General features: G+C 42.6%; 1 protein-coding gene across 4 annotated transcripts in view; it reads right to left on the bottom strand.

Annotated features, from left to right (window-relative positions):
* SPEN (spen family transcriptional repressor) overlaps positions 1-23,924 on the bottom strand; it is a 97,086-nt gene that overhangs the window by 26,734 nt on the left and 46,428 nt on the right. For 2 of the 4 annotated variants that reach the window (XM_075018031.1, XM_075018030.1), the window contains 6 exons: positions 17,817-17,977; positions 10,150-10,350; positions 7,487-7,638; positions 2,444-2,569; positions 1,699-1,812; positions 393-506 (listed from right to left, as the gene is read on the bottom strand). In XM_075018031.1, the coding sequence (XP_074874132.1) occupies positions 393-506; positions 1,699-1,812; positions 2,444-2,569; positions 7,487-7,638; positions 10,150-10,350; positions 17,817-17,977 (868 nt within the window). Of the gene's footprint in view, positions 1-392; positions 507-1,698; positions 1,813-2,443; positions 2,570-7,008; positions 7,101-7,486; positions 7,639-10,149; positions 10,351-17,816; positions 17,978-23,924 lie in introns of those variants that run through there. The other 2 variants (XM_075018028.1, XM_075018029.1) reach the window with 2 other exon arrangements.

The raw sequence follows: 23,924 nt of genomic DNA, 5'->3' as shown, positions 1-23,924 counted from the left end.
AAGAGAGGAGGAAAAGGAGGAGAAAGGTAATTCCAGGTATTGGTATAACACCCAAATTCCTGGATTAGTTTGGTACCTTTGCAGTATCAGTCACTAGCAACAGATAATAGTAATAGGGATACCAGTACCTAGAAGCCTAGAGATGCAAGTTCTGTCTTTTTCACTGAACACTGAAGAAGGCTGAGTAACAGTTCAAACTACCCTAATATATTAAACTTAGTGTAACAGGTTAGTTTAATCCTTTGAGGTTTGGGACATGTATGTGTATCTACATATTCTTGTGGCTGGCAGTTTGCAAAATGCCAGACATTTTAAGGGGTAAAACCTGAATACATTATTTATTTATTTAGCCTTTTTCTTTTTTTTTAATAAAAAGAGGTCATTCTGCACACCTTAATTTTATTCCCACCGATTTTCCTCCCCTTGGTCTCTTTTACAGCTGCTTGTGCATATTCAATTTCATTGTAGAGAACCAGGGCCATGCCTTTTAAGCGGTCAAACACCACCTGTAAAAAACAAAAAAACAAAACAAAAACCAAATAAGAGCCTCATCCACAGGACTTAATGTCAGTCCCAACAAATTCCTAAGTCATGAGGACACCGGAAAGAAAATTATCAAAGTAATTTTTCAGGCTTTTCACGTGCGATGTAATAGAGAGATGGTAAAAGTAAAAGGGACTGCTTTGAATTGTGGATATTGTGGCTTGAGGTATATTATGCCTTTATTTTGTTTTTCTGTATTTTACTTGTATTATTTTCTTTGATGTCTGAATATTGTTATATCATTATTTACTTCAACATATTTGAAAAATTTCCAATAAAATTATGGGGGGGAAGGCAATACAGGAACATTTAAATTACAAAATGAAAATAAGTTTTATTATTACTAACTGGAGTACTATTCTTCCATTGCTAAATGTGTGCAATTTATAAACAGCCGTTAATCTTTGCAACACACATACTTTCAAACAACAAAAGCTACATTAAAAGAATGTCAAAGTTGCAATATGTACCCACAGAAATCTTAAGGAGTTAAGGCCCCAATCCTGTAAACATTTACATGTGTTTAAATTTAAGCACATGACTAGTACCATGGAAGTCAACTGGATAACTCACATGTGTGAAGTTAAGCAGATGCACAAATACTTGCAAAGTCATGGCCTAAAATCTCAAAAATGCCTACACACAATTGGACCTGCTAAGTTCAGAGCTCATATGCCCTTCTATACTGCCCAGCTATGACATTTTATGTACCTTTTCTTGGGTGGATTTGCTGTAGTCCCCCCCCGCCCCCGAGTCATTTCTGGTCTATTTGCAAAAAACAATTATGCCTAATTATGTAATTAACACATGTAACTATAATCACATAATTAGACTGCTTTGTTCCAATTTGAAACATCAGAATTCTTAAAAAAAAAAAAAAGTTGCAGTGGGACAGGCTGCACCTCACAAGACCAGCAGACCACTCCTAATGTTCATTATCTTGGCTCATTCAAAACTTCATCAAAATATCAAAAGTAACTAGTCTACGTTTTTGGACCAACAGGCTGAAAAACCACAGGGCCTTGTAGGCCAAATTTCAGCCCAAAGAGATATTCTGTCAACTGTAAAACCCGGGAAGTCAGGGTGGAAAGGACAGGATGTAAAGAAAGGAAAACAGTAACAACTTCAAATCACACACTATAGCCTCCCACCTACCTTTACAACAGGCCCATATCGGCAGAAATGTCGAGTTAAATACTGATCCGTTACGTTTGTAGAAAGACCATCTAACCACACGCAGTTTGTAGGCATGCTCTTTCCAAAACCCAGCTGAACACAAAAGGGCAAAACTTCCATCAGTACAAATTCACAGTTATTAAACTAATTTAACAAAGCATGCCTATTATCTAAGAAAACGATTCACTTGTAGAGTTTTTTTTTTTAAATTAGCATCTCAAACAGGTGCAAGCAACTCAAAATGGTCTGGTAATTAATAAAAATTATTGTGCAAGATTAAATAAGTACAATGTTCGTTTAAAATCTTTTTAAGGTTTTGTGCAAATTTAGTGCTGCTGAAATGTACCAAACTGAGCACTATGAGGACTGAAATCTTTCTTCTTCTTCCCAGAACAGCTGCAGCACTGGTAGGACCACTGTAATCTTCCTACGCTGACTTGGAGGGACTACCTTTAAAAACGAAAAACTAGATCAGCCCCCATCCATGTCTACTCAACCCTTGGCCTCTCTGCTGCAACTGGCAATAAAGTTATCAAATGTCAGTTGTGGTGGTGGTGGTTGAAAATATATCAGTGTCTAATCTGACCTACAAAATAGTAACAAGAAATGCCTAAACAACAAAAAAAACCCTTCACTTGCACAGTCTAAACTGACAAAGAATTGCATAACACTGAAAACAAAAATTAAGCAAGAGAAGAATGAGTTTATAGGAGGATTTCTTTACCTTGAGACGGTTATTTCCAAGGTATTCCCCATCCATTTTTTTAATTGCTTTACATACACTTGCAATATCACAGTACTGCAGGAATGCATATTGAGGAACTCCATTCACTTTCTTAATGTCAATATCCTGGAAAAAAACAAAACAAAAAAACCCCAGTCAATCCTTAGCACTATGAGAGTAAGTAAACAGACTGAAATGTATGAATTGGATCTAAATGGACTTCTTTAAAAACCCACATATCACAGCAAGCATTGCTTACTTAACATTTTAGTTACAATGATTATTTAAACATTAGCCGATGAGGCCACTGCTTTATAACTTCTTGTTCCGATGGTATAAACAAACCCTTGCTAGTGCAACAAAAACTCTTCACAAGATTTAAAGGTCAAATGTGATCTGTTAATGTGATCTGCTCACAGAAAGCAATCTGTTTCTTAATACAGTGTCAAACAGAGGTACTCAGAGCCAAAAAACAGAAATACAGCTTAGTTTTCACCTTACCACACCTAACAGATGATAACCTGCCTCAAAACCAATCCTTGCTTTGTGATGGAAGAGCCAAACAAGCTCATCTTCTCAAATAACCCTTATCCCTCCTATTCTTATAATTAGACGATGATACTGGTCTCTTCTCTTAAAACAAGTTTGCACCAATTAGATTAAAGCATACAAGATGACAAATTACATCCCACTGCTGTTGACACATTATTTAAGAGACTGATGTAATCAGAGGAAAACTATTTATTTACAACAAAACTTGATTTTTATCAGCTTAAACAACAGCAGGCTCAGAACTGACATTTGGTCAGTATTTAGGCTTAGTATACTGGCATACGTTCTCAGTTTCAGAACAAACCCATCATATTCTGATTCATTCCATGCTGAAGATAGAAGGTAGAGATTTGGTTTGATTTTTTTAGATGGCACAAACTTCAGTTGTGAGCCATGTGCCAATGCTAGTGCTTTAAGTATAAATATTCAAATGCTCAAGGCAAACTAATTTCTTAGTTAATAAATTTAGGGAAAATACCATAGTTTGTTGTAAGACTCACCCTAAAGCCTTTAGGAAACTAAGTAAACTGCAAGAGTCAAGAATGGGAGTTCTACAGACAGAGTCTAATGATTAAAGTGAAATACTAACCAAGGGCTACATTTCCAAATGTATAGACTAGCACTACACATCAGTATTGCAAAATATACTTGTCCACTCACTTCTGGCAAGCAATTGTTTTTGACAGAAGAATAAAATTTTGTGTTTATTCCTTACGCACTGTAAAGGATAAAAAGCAAGTCTCCTTTTGCCTCATCTGGTAAGTTTTAATGGCCCTTTTGCAAGATTGCATTATTACCACGATACTAGGGTTGCCGATAATATGGCCCTACTTCACATAAAACTACAAGACATCAGATTCACAGACTGCAAGGCCAGAAGTGATTATCTACTCTGACCTCCTGTATAACACAGACTACAAAACTTCCCCAGAATAATTCCTTGATCAGATTTTCTTTTCCCCCCCTTAACGGAAAAAATCCACTCTTGGTTTTAAAATCACCAGTGGTGGTCTTCAGCATGATCCTTAGTACATTTGCTCCAATGGTTAATTATTCTTGCTGTTAAAAATGTACTACAGTAAATCCCTGACTTGGGTGAGAATTACGTTCCTGGGGAACCGGCATAAAATTTGAATTTTGCGCAATTCAAGGTGGGGATGGGGCTGCCAGCTCCACCTCCAGGGAGCCACCAGGGCCAGGCGAATCCCCAGCAGCAACAGGGGCTGGGAGCTGGCCACGGCGCAGCACTTTGCACCCCCTGCTCAGGCTGCCAGGCCAGCCCCAGCTCCGTGGGCCTGGGTGCCCCCCCAGGGTTCACATGCACATACAGACACCCACTCCTCTCCACTGGCAGGAGTGATCCCTGCACACTCACCATGTGTGGTGCTGGGGCTGCTCTGCCTTTTGCTGGCTACCGCAGGCTCCAAGCCATTAAAGGCTCCACAGGGTGGTGGGGGCTGAGTGGCTGGGGGGGCAGCAGGGGCACCATGGCCACTCGGCATTGAGAGGATGGCATCTGGAGCAGCAGGTGACTCCACCCCTCCCCTAACCTGGTCCTCGCCCACCTGCAGGGGAAGCTGGAGCCGCTGGCTGGAGGAGGGCCATGCACTCCTTTCACTGTTCAGCTGTGCACCCTGCCTGCCGCACCCGCCCCCAGCGTTGTAGCCCTGACTGCAAGGCGGAAGCTGCCCCCTGAGGAGCCCCCGAGCCAGCTGACAGCGCATTGCTGGCAGGCAGGTCCCACTTGGGTAAGCAGCAAGACAGTGTGCAGAGTACCCCCTCGACTCCAGTTAATATAAAGAATACGTAAGTTGAGTCCATACAAGTCGGGGGGGTCTACTTTATTTGTCTATCTTCAACTTCCGGCAGCAGACCATGTTAGATCTCTTTCTGCTAGACTGAAGAGCCCACTATTAAATACTTGGTCCTCTGTAGGTACCGGTACACTAATCTAGGCATCCCTTGGCCTCCTCTGAGTTAAACAGATTGGCCACATCTACACTATAGCACTCTTTCGAAAGATCTCCTGGAATATCCTCCTTCAAAAGACAGCGCCCACACACAAAAAAGTAGATAAAAAAGTCAATCTATTCTTTCGACAGAGAATCCACACATCCTGGCTCTTTCGGGGGGGGGGGGGGGGGGGGGGGGTGTCGGCACCCAGGGATCGAAAAATCCAGTACCATGAGGACTGCTCTTTCGGAAAAAGGGACTGAAGAGCAGCTACATGTGCTTTTTTTTCCCCCTTCCCCCCACCCACCCCTTTCAAAAGAAGTTGCTCTTTCTGATGCGGGAGCAAAAAGTGCTTCAGGAAGAAGAGCCACCTTCTTTCAATTTTGGATTGTAAGAGTGCATTTTGTGACTGGATGCTCCATGTGTTCTTATGAAAAAGGGCCTATTTTCTGAAAGAACTTGCTAGTACAGATGTGCCACTGAGTCTACCACTATAAGGCATATTTTTAAACCCTTTAAATAATTTTTGTGGCTCTTCTCTTAACCCATGCCAATTTATCAACATCCCTCTTGAACTGTAGACCAAAGAACTGGACATAATATTCCAGCAGAAGTCAGACCAGTGCTAAGCACAGAGATAAAATAATCTCTATACACCCACCCATGATTTTCCTCACGTTCAGCTGATTATCCACAATGACCTTCAACTCCTTCAGTCATTACTTCCCAGGATAGCATCCCCTATATTGTAAGTATGGCTTGAATTCTTTTTTCCTTTTTCCCTATTAGGTACACATTTAGCTATATTAAAACACATACAGTCATTTTACCATGCAATCCAGACTGTACACTATCAGTGACCTGTCTGTCCTCCTCATTATTTATCTGCCCACCTTTTTTGTGTCACGTGCAAACTATCAGTTATGATTTTATGTTTCATAATATTATTGACTACTGGTACTAATCTTTATCTCCTCAAAGCAGCATCAGAAAAATGTTTAAGATATACACATCAGGCTTCACACTTTATCAAAGTGTGGCATGGCAGCTTTGTGTTTTGCAATCTCACAATAAAAACCATATTGTGCTTAACAGATAAAATGATATTTTGTGCAAGCAGGAGATATGCGCCTCCAAATCTGAAAGAATACCACCTCAAATGTCAACAACTGAAATTTTTCTAGACGGACTGAAAATAGTACTGAATGTACAGCAGCAGCCACGGTTACTAAAATAATGGGCGCAGAAAATATACTACCAGTGAAGGAAGTCTCATACAGGCTGAGCCTCTCTAGTCCGACACCCTAGGACCTAACTGGTGCCAAAGAATTTGCTGGTAGATGCTGTCTACCAGCATTACCAACACTTCCACTGCTTACTGGGCACCTAGAAGACATTTAGAGGTAAATTACAGCTAAATAACAGCACTGAACATAGAGCCAGGACTGGTAAACAAATTTTATGGGACAATGGGAAACTTGGCCAGACCCATGATAAGTGCTTGTCCAGCTAACTAAAATTATGCCAAAATATGGATGTTGCCAGACACGTGTGCCAGACTATAGAGGTTCAATCTGTACGGTTGACCATAATTATCTTCTGTACTGTAGATGGGCACTTGATTCTACTGGAAAATTTCTCTGTAATCTTAACAACGGCATTGCATTACAGGGACTGCACCATAAGGGAGAAAGAAAGGAATTAACGTTACTGTGACTATGGCTATGTCTACACGAGCCCCAAACTTCAAAATGGCCACGCAAATGGCCATTTCGAAGTTTACTAATGAAGCACTGAAATGCATATTCAGCGCTTCATTAGCATGCGGGAGGCCACGGCACTTTGAAATTGATGCAACTTGCCGCCATGCATCTCGTCCCGACAGGGCTCCTTTTCGAAAGGACCCCGCCTACTTCGAAGTCCCCTTATTCCCATCAGCTCATCAGCTCAGGCCCATTTGCGTGGCCATTTCGAAGTTTGGGGCTCGTGTAGACACGGCCTATCTCACTCTGATAGGCTTTTTTCAGTGAAAAACCAAACGCCCTCATGTCATCACTAACCATTCTGTTCATTGTCTCATTCTGCCCCATTGTTATAGAACAGACGGTCACAGTTGACAGCTGATTTCAAAAGCGGTAGTTGAACCCTCTGTCTATAAAAAAAGAGAGAAACTAACTTCATAACAGTAATACTGACATGAAAATGGAATCGAGCACATTTACATCCACGATGACCACTAACTTCTGTATCACACTCCTATCCTCCAGAATATCCCTAACAGCTTCCTAGCAACACAAGCCCCATTTTCATTCCAAGGTTGTTGTTTCCTCTGCAATACAGTATGCTCAAACCACTTCAAACCTGAAACAAATAGCTCCTGCATACAGTCCAGCAAAAAAAACCCTCATGTCAATCAAATAATTGAAATAGCTATATTTTACATTTTACTGCTTCTTACATTCATTCAATAATCTGATATGCATTTTTTTGTAGAGGCAATGGTCAAAAGTAATTTATACCAAAAGAAAATTCACATACCACTATCCCACCAAAGCGCTGAAAGATATTGCGAAGATCATGATAAGTGGTTGTTTTTTCAAGGTTACCAATGAAGAGAGTTCTTGTTGCTTTAGGGTGAAATTCATCTATCCTTTCATCCAAAGGGCGAAACTCATTCTCGCTTTCTGTTTCTAGAGACCGAAGAGACAAAAAGCACATTGTAATATACAGTAAACTCTTTCATAGCCGGCATTCTATCATCCCGAACTCTCAAAGAACCAGCATTTAACCATAAGTAAATTTTAGTTACATTTTCCGTACATACAGTATAGTGAAAGTAAATACAAATGAATACAGCAAATACAGTATAAATTTACAGTGTACAATACTACTGTTGTTGGTAAATAAAGTACTCTGAATACACTTTTGTTTGTTTCTTAATATCTAATCTTGTTTTTCTTTAGTGTCATGTATGACTAGATATACCTCTCTATTATCCAGAATATTTGAATATTTGGCAACCTCCCAGTGCTGGGGCTGCCAGGTACAAAACGGTTTACTGCACAGAGATGTCGTCACAGTTTCTTGGAAAGCCCTTTTTATTTTTTAAATAAAACAAAAACCTATAAATTGTTTTGAAGTGAATTCACGGTCTTTTACAAAATTACAGCTGTGCCCTCTATGATATCTTTGAGCTCCATTAATGCCAGGAGTTTGAAATTCAGAAGACATGCTACCTATACTAATGCCAAGGAATCTGGGCCTTTTAATGCACATAAGTTATGGCATTCTATCTTTGCTATTCTACAAATTTATTCTTTTAAATAAATATCTTCTACCACCAGGCCCTACAGTCTTTCAGGCTATGTAGTCTTTTATCTGTCATCAAAGAATAGGGTAGGGACATCAAAGGGAAGGTCCTGGATCATCTGCTGGATCTCATGAGGCAGGCCAGAAACATGCAACCAAGCCCTCCTGTGCATTACCACTCCTGAGGCCATAACCCTCGTGGCAGCATCTGCAGCATCCAATGCTGCCTGCAGGACCACCCTTGAAATCTGTTTGTTCTCCTCCACCACAGCTGTGAAGTCCTGCTTGTCTTTGGGTGGCACCACCTCAGAGAGCCTAGACATGGCGCTGGCTATATTATAAGTGTACCTGCTAACCAGAGCCTGCTGGTTAGCAACTCTTAATTGCAACCCTCCCACCGAATAGACCTTCCTCCCATAGAGGTCCAAGCATTTAGCTTCTCTGTTTTTCGGGGAGAGACCATGGAACCCTTGGCACTCTCCATAGTTAGCTACGTCCACTACCAGAAAGTCAGGCGGGGGGGTGCGTGAACAAATGTTCATTGCCCTGGGACAGGACAAAGTACCATCTCTCATTCCTACGAGCCATAGGAAGGTCAGAAGCAAGAGTCTGCTGAACTGTTTTAGCCATAGTGGCAATTGTTTTGATTATGGGCACAGCCACCCTGGTGAGTCCTGCGGAAGACAAAATGTCCATGACAGGGTTCATTTCATCCCGGACCTCCTCTGCTTGCACCCCCAAGTTTTGGGCCACTCTCCTAAGGAGCTGTTGAAAAACCATGGCATTCTCCAATACAGGTGAGGTTGATGAGCCCGCCACTGCTTCATCAGGGGAGGAAGATGATGATAGCCCTTGTGCCTCCATTTGGAGGGGAAGGGCAGTAGTGACCTGTTCAGGCACTTGGTCCCCCATGGAAATTACAGGCAAACCCGGGGGCACTGTACGTGCAGCTGGCATAGGCGCCGGCTGGCCAGAAAATCCCACCACAGGTGGCACAAACAGCGTTGTTACCACTCTCTGCACTTGAGTTGCTGCTGGTGCCTGCCCCATTGACACTGGAGGTACAATTACAGATGGCGCTGGCACTGAAGGGGTCCAGTCCTGCTGCAGCAGCGCCAATGACAGTGCCAAGGTCTTTATTAAAAACCGTCTTTTTACCAGGTTTGAAACTACACATTATTATTCTATGTAACCAATGCATTCATATTTCATAAGCATCACGTAATACATAAATTACGCAGCATGGACTACACTAACAAAACTGTACCCTGCCCATATGTTTACTGAGGAAAGGAAGAGCAGCAGAACACAATCTAGCAAGGCTGGAAGGGTTTGCTGCTATAGACTATTATTCCTTTCTGATGTACATAGATCAGTGGTATTTATTGTTCCTGCACTGATTTAGTCTGTCATGTTTATCAGTTACGGAAAAATTCTCTTTGCAAGAAGGCAGGAGTGGAACAAGTACCCAGAAAGTTACTAAAGTAAAATTGCAGCTGCTTTCACCTCTTGGTACTTGAGTACAATAAAGATGTGATGTGTCTGCACACGTGTATATTTTCACACAAGTAGTCTTCCACAAGAACACCAATGACTGGTATTGAAGAAGAGGGTCTTTGCCCATGAAAGCTTATGCTCCAAAATATCTGTTGGTCTATAAGGCGCCACAGGACTTCTTGTTGTTACTTAAGCTATCAATGCTGCACCCCCACCCACTTCCAGAAAAATGGCTATACTTTTACTCAAGTAACTTTTTGGGTACTTTTTCCTCTTCTGGTAATTGCAATGTTTCTTTTACTCAATGGGATACCATTTTACAACGGTTGCTGTATATTCACTATTCTTCTATGCTTTGGGGAAAGTTAAAGAACTCAGCATATTTCTTCCCTTACCTGGTCCAATCCAGGCCGTAACTTCAATCTGCATGCCAAAGAATAATTTTCCTTTTGATGCATTCAGTGCTTTTTCCTGATCCTCCTGTTGTCGGAAGAACACCAGTCCATACCGCTCCTCGGACGCCCCATGAATCTGCACTGATGTCACCTTTCCATACTTCTTGAACTCATGGAAAAGTCCATCTTTAAGGCTTGTATCTAAATCAACACACAAACAAGTAAAATACAAATATTATTTGCTAACATTATAATGCTATAGAAGCCACAAACAGGTTTCTGACATCCTATCAAAACTGTTACTTTGCTTTGTTTAACTGATCTTCAGTTTTCACATAAATTACAATCATACTTTTTAAAAAAATATACTGCATGTTAATTTTGCTACTTTTAAACCTCCAGCTGGCCCTCATGTTTCTTTTTAAAATGGAGGCCCCACCACATAGCTCTGCACATCACTGCAGCCAGTGGAGGACAGCAATAGCTATTTGAAGAAGGTACAACTACTGCCTAAGACAATGGGTATGGGGGAGCATATAAAATAGCATTTATTTCTTTATTACCATTGCTGTTGTCAATGAGTGAACAGATCTTACTAAGAGCAAAACTGGATTGAACATATACGTACAGCCTGGTACACACCACAAGTTTAGGTCAAACAACCACATTCAGTCAATTTTTTAAATGAGTCCAGACCACCAACCCCATTCCGCCAACTTTAAGGGCTGTTAAAGCTGATTTCCATAATCCTGAGAAGTAACGGTAAATTTGACTCTGCATGGCTGACTCTGAAGTAGTGCAAAGCCAATGCTGTGAAAGTCGATGTTCTTGGACTCTGGCCCACCATGCCCAAATACCACAGCACTTTCAACTCTGCTGTTCTCCAAGTGCACAGGAAAAGTCCCAGGAAAATTTGAATTTCATTTCCTGTTTGATCAGTGAGGCAAGCACAAGCAGCACACCTCAGAAGCATGCCTAATTGTGAATGCCCTGAGTCACAAAGGAGCTCCAGCATGGAACATGCAGGAGATTCTAGAACAGACTGCTGTGTGCAGAGAGGAATCTGCAGGCGGAACTATGAAGCAGCAGGAAAAACACTAATATCTACACCAAAATTGCACAGGACATGCTGGAAAAAGGATACACCAAGGACCTGAAGCTGGTCCACATGAAAATAAAGGAGCTCAGGCAGGAGTACTGGAAGACAAAGACAGCAAATTGATGGTCTAGTTAGAGCCACAAACATGCCACTTCTATGAGCAGCTGCCTGGAATTTTGGGGTACCTAACCAGTGTCCCAAAGCTGTCTGTGAATAGCTCCCAGGCAAGTCTTCAGGCAGCCTTGGACAACAAGGAGGACTTATTGATGAGGAACAGGAGGAAGATGAGAATGCTCTGCTCACCTGCAGAGCCTTCAATGGGATTGACAGCCAGGACCTTTTATTTTTAAGCTTTGGATCCAGTGCCTTCCTCCCAAGACATACTGCTGCCAGACCCCAACGGTGGAGAGGGCACACTTCTGGTGAGTACATCTTTTTAATCATGCTCCAGGTGGGTTACACTGATTGGCTGCCACAGATTGCACCCACCCTGCCTACACAGCATTGGCTGCCCAGAACTGTTAGTTAATGTATCTGGAGATGGAGCAGGAATACTTCTTGAACATCTCTATAAAGCTCTTATAGAGATACTCTTTAACCCAGCTCACAAGATTTCTGGGGAAGCCTGACTTATTCCGTCCTCCATGGTAGGACACTTTCCCATGCCAAGCCACCAGTAAGTGATCTGGCGTAACTGAAGCACAAAACACTGCAGCATCAGGTCTAGGTTTCTGGCCACATTCAGCCATCATCTGCTCCTTATTCTGTGTGAATCAGAAGACTAATATCACACCTGGCAACCCAGATGAAGCAAGGGAAGCTACACAGCTAATGTTGAGTAACAGATGCAGTAGCCTCCCTTTGCTCATCCCCAAAAAAGTATGGTTTGCTGACTACATAAGCCTCTGTCACCATATCCAGCCCCTATCCCTATGGCAGGCTCTTGGGGAAAGCAAAAGTTGCAGTCTCCCAGCAAACACAGGGTGACTACTCGAGTCCATGCCCTGCTGCCATGACCAATCATTTACACACACACCCTGCACAGCCCCTTGCTCAACTGTGGCCCCTCTTTGCAAACACAGATGAAGACCTACCCATGGGATTGGCAATTTGCAGCCACTGCACAGCATATGCTTTGAAAGCAGCAGCTAAAGCCTTACCATACCTGCCACCAAACAGATGCCAGCTGCTCCCTCAACTTCTGTGTTGTATCTTATGCCTAGTTTGTAGGTGCTTAAAAACATAACTTTGGCCTTACACATAACATCTGCCTATTGTTTAGGACAGATGGTCTTCTGTGGCAAGGGATTAGCTTTTGCACTCTACAATGTATCTCCTCTGAAGCCTGTCATTCACTTTCTTTCATTACAGAGGGTGCAACAGTAAGTCTGTTGCCCACTCCAATTGCTCTTCCACTTACTCAGCTTTTATACCCAAATGTGGAAAAACCATAATCGGATGACATGTTTAATGAACAAATGCAATCCACCCAGAGACAGGTTAAGTACATGTGTGGAGGAAAATGAGATGTGAATGGAGTGTGAGGAGAGTAGAGCATATAGAGAATGTGAAGCCAATACCCAGAGGAGACCTTAAGGCCCATGGGGCAGCAAACAGAGCTGCTGAAGCACTTGGTAGAGGCTCAGGAAAAGCATACGGAGCACAGATCTTCCCCTCTCCTCCCTCCTTCCCCTGGAAATCTGCGCTGTATCCCCTGCCCTCCTCACCATATTCCATAGTCTTCTCTCCCAGGAGCCTAGATTGCAGGGGCCGGGGGAGGGAGGAGGTGGAAGCCAAGGACAGCCTTGCACTTCCAGGCATGTCTCATGGAAGAGAAGGTTGGCATTCCCACAGCTGTAATTGCTGAACAGGGGAAACGTAATATGCCACTTTCCCTTGCTACCCCACCCTTTGGGGCTCAAGCACTGAACTCCTTTTCGGTCTCTGTGCAGTGTTCACTAATTTAAAGAAGATTTCTCAACAACAGAATCTTTATTGCTTATGTTACACCAGATGGGTGTTTAGAGGCCAGGACGCTTAATGTGGGGGGCACCTTGTCAAGAGCAACATACGTGACTGTTATATCACTGTCATGTCATTCACAAAACTGATTTTCAAAGCCTCTCATTCACCGTGCTTCTCAATGTGCTCTCCTTATTAATCGGTGTCTGGCTGCTCATAATTAGCAGCCAGGGGTCTACCTTGATCCCTCCCACCCTGCCAGATAAATTTTCCCCCTTACTGTCACAGGTATTAGGGAACAGATAGCTGGCTGCCCCAAGAACAGAAATGTTGCTTTTGCTGAGGTCTAATCTAGTCAATAAACCGCAGAACCATTCCTTTAAATGTCCAAAAGTACATTCTATCACCATTCTGTACTTGCTCAGCCTGGAGCTGTACTGCTCCTTACTGTGGTCTGGGGTTCCAAGGATAACTATTGGTATTTCAATATCTCCAAAGTTGATTTTCTGGTCTGGGAATAAGTTCCATCCTGCAGCTTTCTGAAGAGAACCGAATTCCTAAAGATGAATGGGTCATGCACCTTTCCTGACCATCTGACATTGATGTCAGTGAAACTGCCAACAGTGCCTACACCATCATCAAGAAGTACCTCATGTGCTCTACATATACTTTGGCAAGATGGTCAGATGCCCTGATAGGGATATACGTGCCATCTATTGCCCCATTATCCACTATGTCCTGCACATTTCTCAGAGTCACTATCCTTACTAGCAGATGGGTATTGATGGCTTGGCTACCTGGATCACCGCAGCCCTCTCTACCCACTCTGAACTGATGCCCCACTGTCTGGCATTGCAAGCTTCCACAGGGCTACTGCCACTCACTTCTCACTTGTCAGAGCAGATCTCATTCTGGTATTGCTGCACTTCAGGGGAGGTGAAAGCAATTTGCAAACTTCCCTGAAAGTGGCCTTATGTATGTGAAAGTTTTGCAGCCACTGGACTGAGGCCGTGGGGGGTTTGAACCGTGTGCGCGCATGCAAGTGAGAGAAAAAGTCAGGGCTATGGGGGGTTGTAAACTAGAATGGGGTGGGTTGAACCGAGGGCACGAGAGGAATGCAATTTTGAGTTACGCTTCACTTGCTTCAATGCGTGCAACTCAAAATTGCACATTTCGAGGGGTTACTACATTTAGGTCCACTGACAAGAGAGCACAAAGGAGGCAGCTATTCCAGGACCTGCGAGTGGTGGTGAGGGCCCCAGTCCCTTTAAACTGTCACCGGAGTGCTGGGTGAGTCTGAGGGCTGGCAAGGGTGCAGCACATGCCAGGCAATGCTGAAGGCTGGCTGACCCAACCCTGCCCCTGCTGCCTGATGTCCCACCCCTTCTGAGAGCATACAACCAGGGTCCCCCCAACACACACACCTGCCCCAGGGGGCTCACAATTCTGTTGGCTCTGCTGTGTCTATGCATTTGACAGAGAGAGAGAGAGAGAGAGAGAGAGAGAGCGCGCGCACGCGCACATGGTATTTCAGCAGCCTTTACTCAGAATTCATTGATTCATACATCCCTTCCTTAGGATACATGTGCATTCAAAACACAAAACATTAAAACTGCGAAGTCAAATACTTAAAGGTCAGAAAATGCAAGAATTAAAGCCGCCTGTGCCACTTCAATTAAGTTTCCTTGCGCATATGTATTAAGATAGTTGTAAATCACATACTACTTTTTCCACAGGATCCTTCCCTCATTTCAGTAGACAGGATGGATGATCACATAATGAGCAGCTATTCAATATTTCACTTCTTCATCTTTACTCAGTGTATGATCACATCCCTTATTTAATGTACACTATTCAAATCATTCTCTGAATACACAATTATTTATTTCTAAATGGGCTTTTCTATGATGCTTATTATAGCAGCTGAGGGGTGGACAAGCAATAATGAATATATTTTCACAGCAATCCTGAGAGATATGGTGGTATTATTCCTTTACAGATGATCAACTGAGAAATACAATTATCAGAGTTCACCACTACATTTGGATGCCCAATTGGAGACACTTTAGCCTGATTTTTCAGATAACTTAGCACTTTATATCATCAAAATACAGCTCCCAGTGACTTCAGTTGCAGCTACATGTCGTCACAGACCCAGATTTTCAATTTGGGCAACCATAAAATGAAGAATACAATTAGTGGTCACCCACAAAAAAATCCATGAGACCCTCTCTCCTCCTCTCATCTCCCAGCCGTCTGTATCATTCACTGTACACCTTCCAAGTGCTGCCTGCAATGTGTCTGTTGGGGAGGGGGTTCCCTCAAAATAACAGCCTCATTAACTTGTGTGGCAGATCACAGGCTGCATGCTGCAAGAGCCTTACAGAAGGCAAGTACACTGGGAGTTGGATCAATGCCTTCCTGTTCCCCAAGTAGGCTTGCAGAGTGTGCAGCCCAGCAGTCTGGGCAAGCAGCTGGGGCTCATTAGGAGCCAGCCTGCAACTGGGGCTAATCAGGCACCTGTTGCCAGTTAAGGCCTCCAGGCCCCCTATAAAAGGCTTCCCCCCAGGCAGAAAGGGAAGGAATGTGAAGTGCTCCAGGAACAGTCTGGAGGACTGAGATTCAGAAGAGACAGCAGCAGCCAAGGACAAGGGAAAGGTGCTGAAGGGAAGTGGCAGAGGGAAAAGGCTGCTGAGTTTGCAGTAGGTGAAATCCCCATCAGCTGTCTCTTGTCTAGAGTGCCTGGGCTCCCCCCACCCTTTCCCCGATGAGCTGCTCTAGTAGCAGGGCAGGAGCATCCAAACCTGCTGAAGGAGGCTTGCTTCTCCCCCACACTTGGGACCTACCTATTATGAGACTGGCTCAGTAAGTGGAGAGACTCTAGCCTCTGGAAAGACCCAAGGCATCCAATGGGCCACCATGAATCTGCGGCACACACTAGAATCTGCCAGAAATCACAGAACACCAAGCAGGGATTGACAAGAGATTTGTCACTCTAGACATCCCATATATGTTCCCAGAGCACCATTAATAGGGTGCACTGAATGAGGCAGAGGTCCTGGGTGGGGAGGGAAGACCCGAGATATCTTGTTACTAAATATTGAATGAATGCATACATACATACATACATACAAGACTACCAAATTAAGATAGTCCAGGCCTTCCTCTTCTAGGCACCTTCCTTCTCTCTCACCCCTCTGCATTTTAGTCTGTTTTCTTCCTCCTACTCCACATTTCCTGTGGACTAAGACCAGGAGCACTGAGAACAGAGGCAAGAGAGCCTATCTACTCTCAGTTACTGTAACTGTCACTCTAGCAGCTCAGAGCAGCTATTGCAGGGAAAGTCCTGCTCAGACAGTGAGGGCCTGGCTTGTACATCTTCAGAGAATTTACAGTAAAAGTCTGGTTATCCAGCATTCATATAACCGGCACATTTAATTAACTGGTATGCCTACCTGGGGCCAGATACCACAGGGCTGGTGTTCCAGCTGGCCACTGCCCAGCTCAGTGGGAGGAAGAGGGATAGAGGAGGGTCAGCTGCTGGCCCCAGCTCTACTAAAAGGCACATTTTATTATCTGGTATCCCTGGGGATGCTGGATAATGAAGTTTTTACTGTACATGACAAACTCTAAAGTTTATTCAGCATAAACAAGCTGAGAATTCCCCCCATCCCCCCAAAAGGCTTATAACTTGGTCAAATTTGTGCAATCTCCCCCTCCCATTCCCTCGCAAAGACAGCCAAGACACATCCCTGACCACAAAAGCAATCCAGGGTTCTGTAATAGGAAGTGTTGGCAAACATCTCCCTGTGCAACCCGCTATACCTGTGGTATGCCCAATTATGTCTGTACTACCATCTAGATCAGCAATACTTATGTTGCTCAGAGGTATGAATATTCCACACACCCATACACCTCAAACAACATCACTTACACCGACATAAGCACTAGTGTACACAGCGCTGCATTGGTGCAAGAGTGCCTCCTGTAAGCATGGTTTTTGCTGGTCCCCAGGTTGGTTTTTAGGCTGATATGAGAGCTCTCTCCTGTCAGCATGGAGCATGTTCACCAGATGCACTGCAGCAGTATTGGTATAGCTGCACCACTGCAGTAGTGTACATGCAGACATGACCCATGTTTCATTTTCAATTACGCAAAGAGCGGGGGGATCTTGATATTCAAAGGCCACAAGAGGGCCACTCCATTGACTGACCAGAGGCACTCAACTGTTAAACTGAATGGAAAAATTATACATCATCTTACTCCTCTGAACTTCTGCCTTCAGTGGAAAAATACGGAAGTCTCCTGAATATAGCTTTAGTCAAAACTAAAAACTCTCGCATATTATCAGACAATTTTACTATAGTATTATTGCAGCAATAACCTTGAAAGTAAGTTTCATAAAGCATGGCTCATTAAACCACACTCTTCCCATCCAATGGTAAATGATATTAACAATATCATTACAAAGGTTAATAAAATATTGCATTCACTTAATACTAGGTATGCATGATAAAGACCACTTTATTGGTCTGCTTACATCCCTCTTTCTTTTCCCCTTACTGGCTACTCCGATTAGAAAAGCTCTTTCACATACAGTTTTTACCTGTTGAGCGCACTGGAAGATTTTGAACCTTAATCCCAAAACTTTTACGGGGCTCATCTTTCTCCAGCGATGGAAGAAGCTGGGATGCAGGTGCTGGAACTGCTGTAGATTGAACTGATCGTGCTGGAGACTCGTCACTAGAGCTGCTGCTGGAGTCACTGCTGTGAAAGGAACAGCAACTCAGTATGAAAAGAGAAACAAAATCATTTTTTGTTTTTTTTTTTAAACTAGTCAACAGTCACAAATGCTCAGCATCAAAGGCCATAAAAGCGTACTCTACTGAATGCTAAGGTACTGTTCATAACCACAACAACATCTCTCTGTGGCAATCCAAAAAAGCATTCAAGGCAATAATTCATTCTCCCTATAGAAACTGTTATATTTTATAATAGCAATTGTTAATATCAATTAACTGGTGCAAATGAAGAAAATTACTTGAACTAGATTCTTTAAAAAAAAGTGTTTGTCATCCTCCAATGAAGAAAATCCAGTTTCCATAACACACCCCTGGTTATATAAAGGAACTCAATCATCTTGCAAATATTCTCTTACAAAATCCTCAGAGAAGACAGGGAGGAGATAGTCAAGGAAACAGAATATGGGTAAAATGTCAAATAGATCCTGTTAATTTTCTCCATTGTGATGGAAAGTAAGTGTAGTACAGAGTTTCATCAGCTCAGGAATTGTGTGGGAAGACTGAAAAAATATGCAGGTCTGCTGAAGCCTTAAAATCACTTTCAGCATTCTCATGCATAAAAAGATACTATGGCATTGCCAGGTATGTCTGTTCACCTGAAGACTGGTTTCATAATTTACCTCCAATGTGGCAGCCACATCATTAAAAGAAAATTCCACCTCTAAATAGAGGACACAGAACACTAACATCCCTTTTGAGAAAACTAACATTTTTTTCAACTGCAACAATTAACTAAATGTATGTGAAGCATCAAACTGTTCACACACCCCTTCTTGAAAGCCTCCACCTCAAAACTAAATTTATGGGTAAAGGACTTTGGTCCCAAGCACATTTGTATAAAACAGTGGAACAGGAATTGCACACCAGATCAAATCAGTAATCTACTTAGTCCAGTATCCTGACTGATAGTAATGTCTATTAGATGCAAAAACAATGAGAAGTCCTGTGGTACTTTACACACTAACAGATTTTCTTTTTCGCATAAGCTTTTGTGGGCAAAGACCCACTTCATCAGATGCACGTGGGTCTTTGCCCACAAAAGTTTACGCTCCAAAAAAATCTGTTAGTCTATAAGATGCCACAGGATTTCTCGTTTTTTGCAGATACAGACTAACACACTATCCCTCTGATTCTATTAGATGCTCCACAAAAGACTGCACAGTGTGTGTGTGTGTACACACACACACACACACACACACACACACACACACACACACCACCCTAACTGTGCTCACTTTTAAAGAGAGCAATTTGATATTAAGTGCTGCCTCACCCTTCAAAGTTCTCCACATTTTTTGCCAATTGTTCTATAATAATTTATATCACTCTCGTTTGGATTAACAGCCTCGTCACATGGTTCAAATTACGTATTCCCTCTTCCATGAGGTACTGCACAAAAAGACTTCATTTTGATGGAAAAGTTTACTTTTATCTGCTGTCCTGAGTTAGAAATTGACAAAAATAAAAGATCACAGGGCAAAAGTTTACCAGTGGGATGCCTCAAAAATCATTTTTAGGAAGAAAGTTTTATATATTAAGTCTGAAAAAAGGGAAATGAAGTGGTGAGGATGCAAAAAACTGTTTGATCAAGACCAGTGTAGACAATGAGAAACTGCTAGGGGAATGCATATATTTATAGCCATATTTCCATGAAAGCATCTGCTCAAGTAATAGTATTTTCAGTTCTGACAAATATAAAACTCTACTATAATTGATATTTACGTATGAAAAATGAATGTGCTTGAGAAAATTAACACAAAGCAAGTTATTCTCTTTGTTCTCCAGCAAAAAGGAGATAGACTCCAAACCAGTCAATGAAAAAGGACACATGCTGTTTGTCAATGGCAGGCCATGCTGAAGAAAAATCTCACAACCTGCCCTACCCTGTTGCAATTTTAAAATGTGAGACAGTTGTTTCTGTGAATTGATTTCAGAACTCTGAGTCAGCTGTAACTGATGACTGTTATTACAGCTATAAGGAAATAGCAGCCATTCATGTAAAACATGGGATGGAGGTCCCCTGGAGCCTCCCAGGCCAGATCATGCAGGTTGGAGCCACCCCATGGGCTCTTGGGGACAGGGGGGAGCCAGGAAGCAGCTCTACAAAGGCCACTGCCATTTTCCCAGACAGGAAAAGGGGAGGGGAAGCAGTAATGCCCGAAGGCTTCCTCCCACCACACTGTCTGGCCAGAATTCCAGCCAATCAGACCAGTGAAGGGCAGTGCCAGAGAGCAGAGCAGGAGCAGAATCAAGTAAGCTGCACCCTCTCCCACCCCAACCCAACTCATACCCCCTTCCCGCTCCCTCTGTCCCCTTCTTCCCACCCCACCCAGGCTCATCACCTCCACTTTACCCTCCATACCTTGCATCATAAAACCCTCCTGCATCCTTTCTCCCACCCTGACCCCAGACCCCCAGCTTGTTCCTGCACCCTCCTTCCATGGAGACCCCCCCACCCCTCTCCTGGTCAAACCCCCACCCCACTCTTGTACCCCTCCCCTGCCCAGACTGCTTCTCACTTGTGTGGCCCCTGACACAAAATGGGTTCCCCTTCCCAGATTTCAAAGTAGGTTATTCATTGTGCTTGGTGTCAGAAGATTTCCAATTCTTGTCAGAAAATCACAAGTAGCACTAAACTAAGCTGGTTTTCCTTACCATACAACCCATACTAAACTGTGGTACATCACCTGTACGCAAAATATATCAGCTAATGGATTTACTTAAATGCCACTGATTTCTATGATGAAGACATTTACTCCTTTTGCCCCAATGATACAAAGTTCTGAAGAACTTGCAGTTGGCTCCATGGACCCAACATGGTCTACTGCAGGAGAATGCTGCCAGAGAACTTGACATACCATTCTGAAATGCTAAATTTATTACATGCAAAAATAAAGAACTACTCTGGGGGAAGGGGTGAAATAGAAGGCAGAGATACTGTTAACTGCAGAGGGAAAAAATGTTCCCAATTATTTAGTACCTCTGACTCAGACATATGTCATATTCCATGCCAGAAATAGAGTAAGCCATCTCTTACACATTTTGTAAAGTGCTCTGGGACCTTTTCTGGATGAAAAAATGTGTATTGAAATAGACACAAGGTTATTCAGATTTCTTTTAATGGATACAAGAGGTCTAATACTCTAGAAATGCACAATTTACAGTTATACATACATTAAAATGATATTTAATCATAACAAAACCAGCAACTAATTCAGTACCATAGAATTCAACCTCCCTTCCACAAACAATAGCTTGTCAGACTCCTCTCCCTCATGAATGCCAGAGTAAAGTGATGCCTGCAAAAAAAAAAAAAAAAAACCACCCAACAAATTTAGGCTATTTTGGACCAAAATAGATATCAAGTTCCACGCTGAGGGCCTCTCCAGTTGAAATGCCTCTACTGATTTTAATTGCCCTACATACACTATTACAAATATTTGTGTATGTCCTCTAAAAGTCTAGTAGGAACCACCCCTGAAACCTAAACTGACAGCAGATCTATTGTTCGATATAAGTTTCTTTCTAATAAACTTTATAGAACATAATTAGTACAGGACCTGCAAACAAGGCAAAGCTCAGTCACAAACAGTAACTTGCGTGTGTTTCACCATTACGAGACAAATGAATTACAGCAGTGGAAATCTGGTTCTCTCAAGAGGCGTGGGGTGGAGACTTAAGATGTCTTTTCTTCAGAGATGATTCACTTTGCTCTAACACTGACCTAAATAGAATACGGTATATTCTGAATGCCCTGTAAGGCAACCCTGGCACAAATATAACAACAACCTGTCCAAGCCTGTAACAAAAAACGTCTTTTAACTTGTTAAGCCATGTAACGTATACTGAATGATAACAGAAATTGAGTCAAACTACTATTGATTTGCCTAATTTTGAGACCAAAATGTTAGATGCTTTTTTACTTCATTTTTTGATTAGGATAATAAGTTAAGCTAGGTTCAACACACTAATACACAGAGTTTTTGAACTCTGACCTGCCAAATGCATGAAGGACATAAGATTTGAAGTAGAGAGGATGCTCTATCTAACCCTCTTTCCACATATTGCAGTACAGTTTAAACCTCTCCAGTCCAGCACCTTCAGGAGCAGTCTGGTCCTGAGCCAGAGAATTCGCTGAACCACTGGAGGTCAATATTGTTTAGCAGCATTACCAACATTTCCACTGCTTGCTGGTCTCTTAAAAGATACTTAGAGGTAATTAGAGCTAAACAGCAGCAGAGAACACTGTGAAAGCCAGGACTGGCGGCTGTAAACAAATTTTATGGGACCACGGGAAACTTGGCCATGCCCATGATGTGTGGACATTCAGTTAACTAAAATCATGCTGGACCATGGATGTTGCAAGAGTAGAGAGGTTCAACCTGTACCTCGGAGTATTTTAATGTTTGTATTCAAAGGCATACAAGTGACATTCTTGGCATTCTCAAGCCTCTGAAAACCTCACCATGCAAGGAACTCTGGTCTATAAACGCCACACTTGTATATTTATAGAAATATATTTAGTTATATATAGAATCCTCTCCATTTCTTCTTTCCAGCTAACTCTGACAGAGGGGTAGAGGAGTGGGTCATGGAATGGGACATGTGCAACGTATCTCAAAGAAGAGTTACACAAAGGTTAGTAACAGCTTTTTTTTTGTTTTTTTTTTTTTCCTTTGAGCTCTACCAGATGTCCATTCCACATTACATGATTCCCAGGCAGCAGCCTAGGAAGCGTGCTCAGAATTCATGAATATACAGATTGCAATACTGTGCTACCAAATCTAGCATCATCTGTAGCTCGCTAGGTGATGCAACAGCGCAAAGAAAAAAGTACTTACCAACAACTGGATCTCAACTGAGGAAGCCTGTGTTCTTGTAGAACGGGCAGTCAGGGTGGCAGACGGTGGGACACTTGCCTGCTCACAGCATGCATGAATGCAAGAAATGATTCAGGATGAAATTATCTAAGCCCATAAGGAAGCAAATGGATTTTGTGTGGAAAACTTGACTGACCATCCATCGGAGGGTGGAAAACAGATGCTTTTTAGGTATACTTTAAAAAGATGGGGGTTTGGGGTTGGGTTGGTTTTGTTTTGCGGGGTGGGACAGAAAAGAAAAGAGAAGACTCCTAGCTCTCTATTTTTTTTTTTTTTTTTTTTAAAAAAAAGAGAGAACACAATTTAATAAATGAAATAGACAAGCATTGCAGTTGCACATGCAGCAGATACTCTGGCATAATCTGGAAAGATGACCTAGTGGGTGAGAGGCTTTGAATGAAAAACAAAATAGCAAAATGCATCCACTTGGCAAAGTGACTCCAGTTGATGATTTCCTCATGCTTAGTATAACCAGGGGGACTTGCTCCAAACATGCCAGCTCCACAGGATTTAACCACTGAGCTTCAATGCAGTCAGGTGGCAGGGGTTGCTCCTGACATTCTAGTAATGTGCTGAACCAGTGTTGCTGTAGCCAGGAGAAGGCTGTAAGAAAAACCTTGCCTTGTCCCATTTGGACTTTAATAAGATTGTGTGTGTGGGAGGCATGGATTTGGGTAGGAGGCACAGAACAGGTGCTCTAAGGCAGGGGTACACAAGCGGCTCTTTAAGGACTTCTTTGTGGCTCCCAACGCCATAAGGGGAGCAGGGGGAGAGAAACACACTGTTGATTATTTTTGATAAACAGTGAATGTCTAAAAGTCCAACAATGAACAGCTCATATCTCGCTATCAAATAGGTGGTGATCTCAAAAAGTCAGATAACTCCCCCTTTAATATGTGCAGTGCATTGTCAAATACAAAACTGTATCTGTATTTTGAGCCTGTTGCTAATGAAGTCTTGATTCTGGCCACCGGGAGAGGAGAAGGAAGCTTGCGGCATTCTTGCTGTGAAGGGCAACATGCATTTTAACAA

The sequence above is a fragment of the Carettochelys insculpta genome, chromosome 23 (genome assembly GCF_033958435.1).
Source record: "Carettochelys insculpta isolate YL-2023 chromosome 23, ASM3395843v1, whole genome shotgun sequence".
Classification (NCBI taxonomy): Eukaryota; Metazoa; Chordata; order Testudines; family Carettochelyidae; genus Carettochelys; species Carettochelys insculpta.
This window is presented reverse-complemented; position numbering and strand designations above follow the sequence as displayed.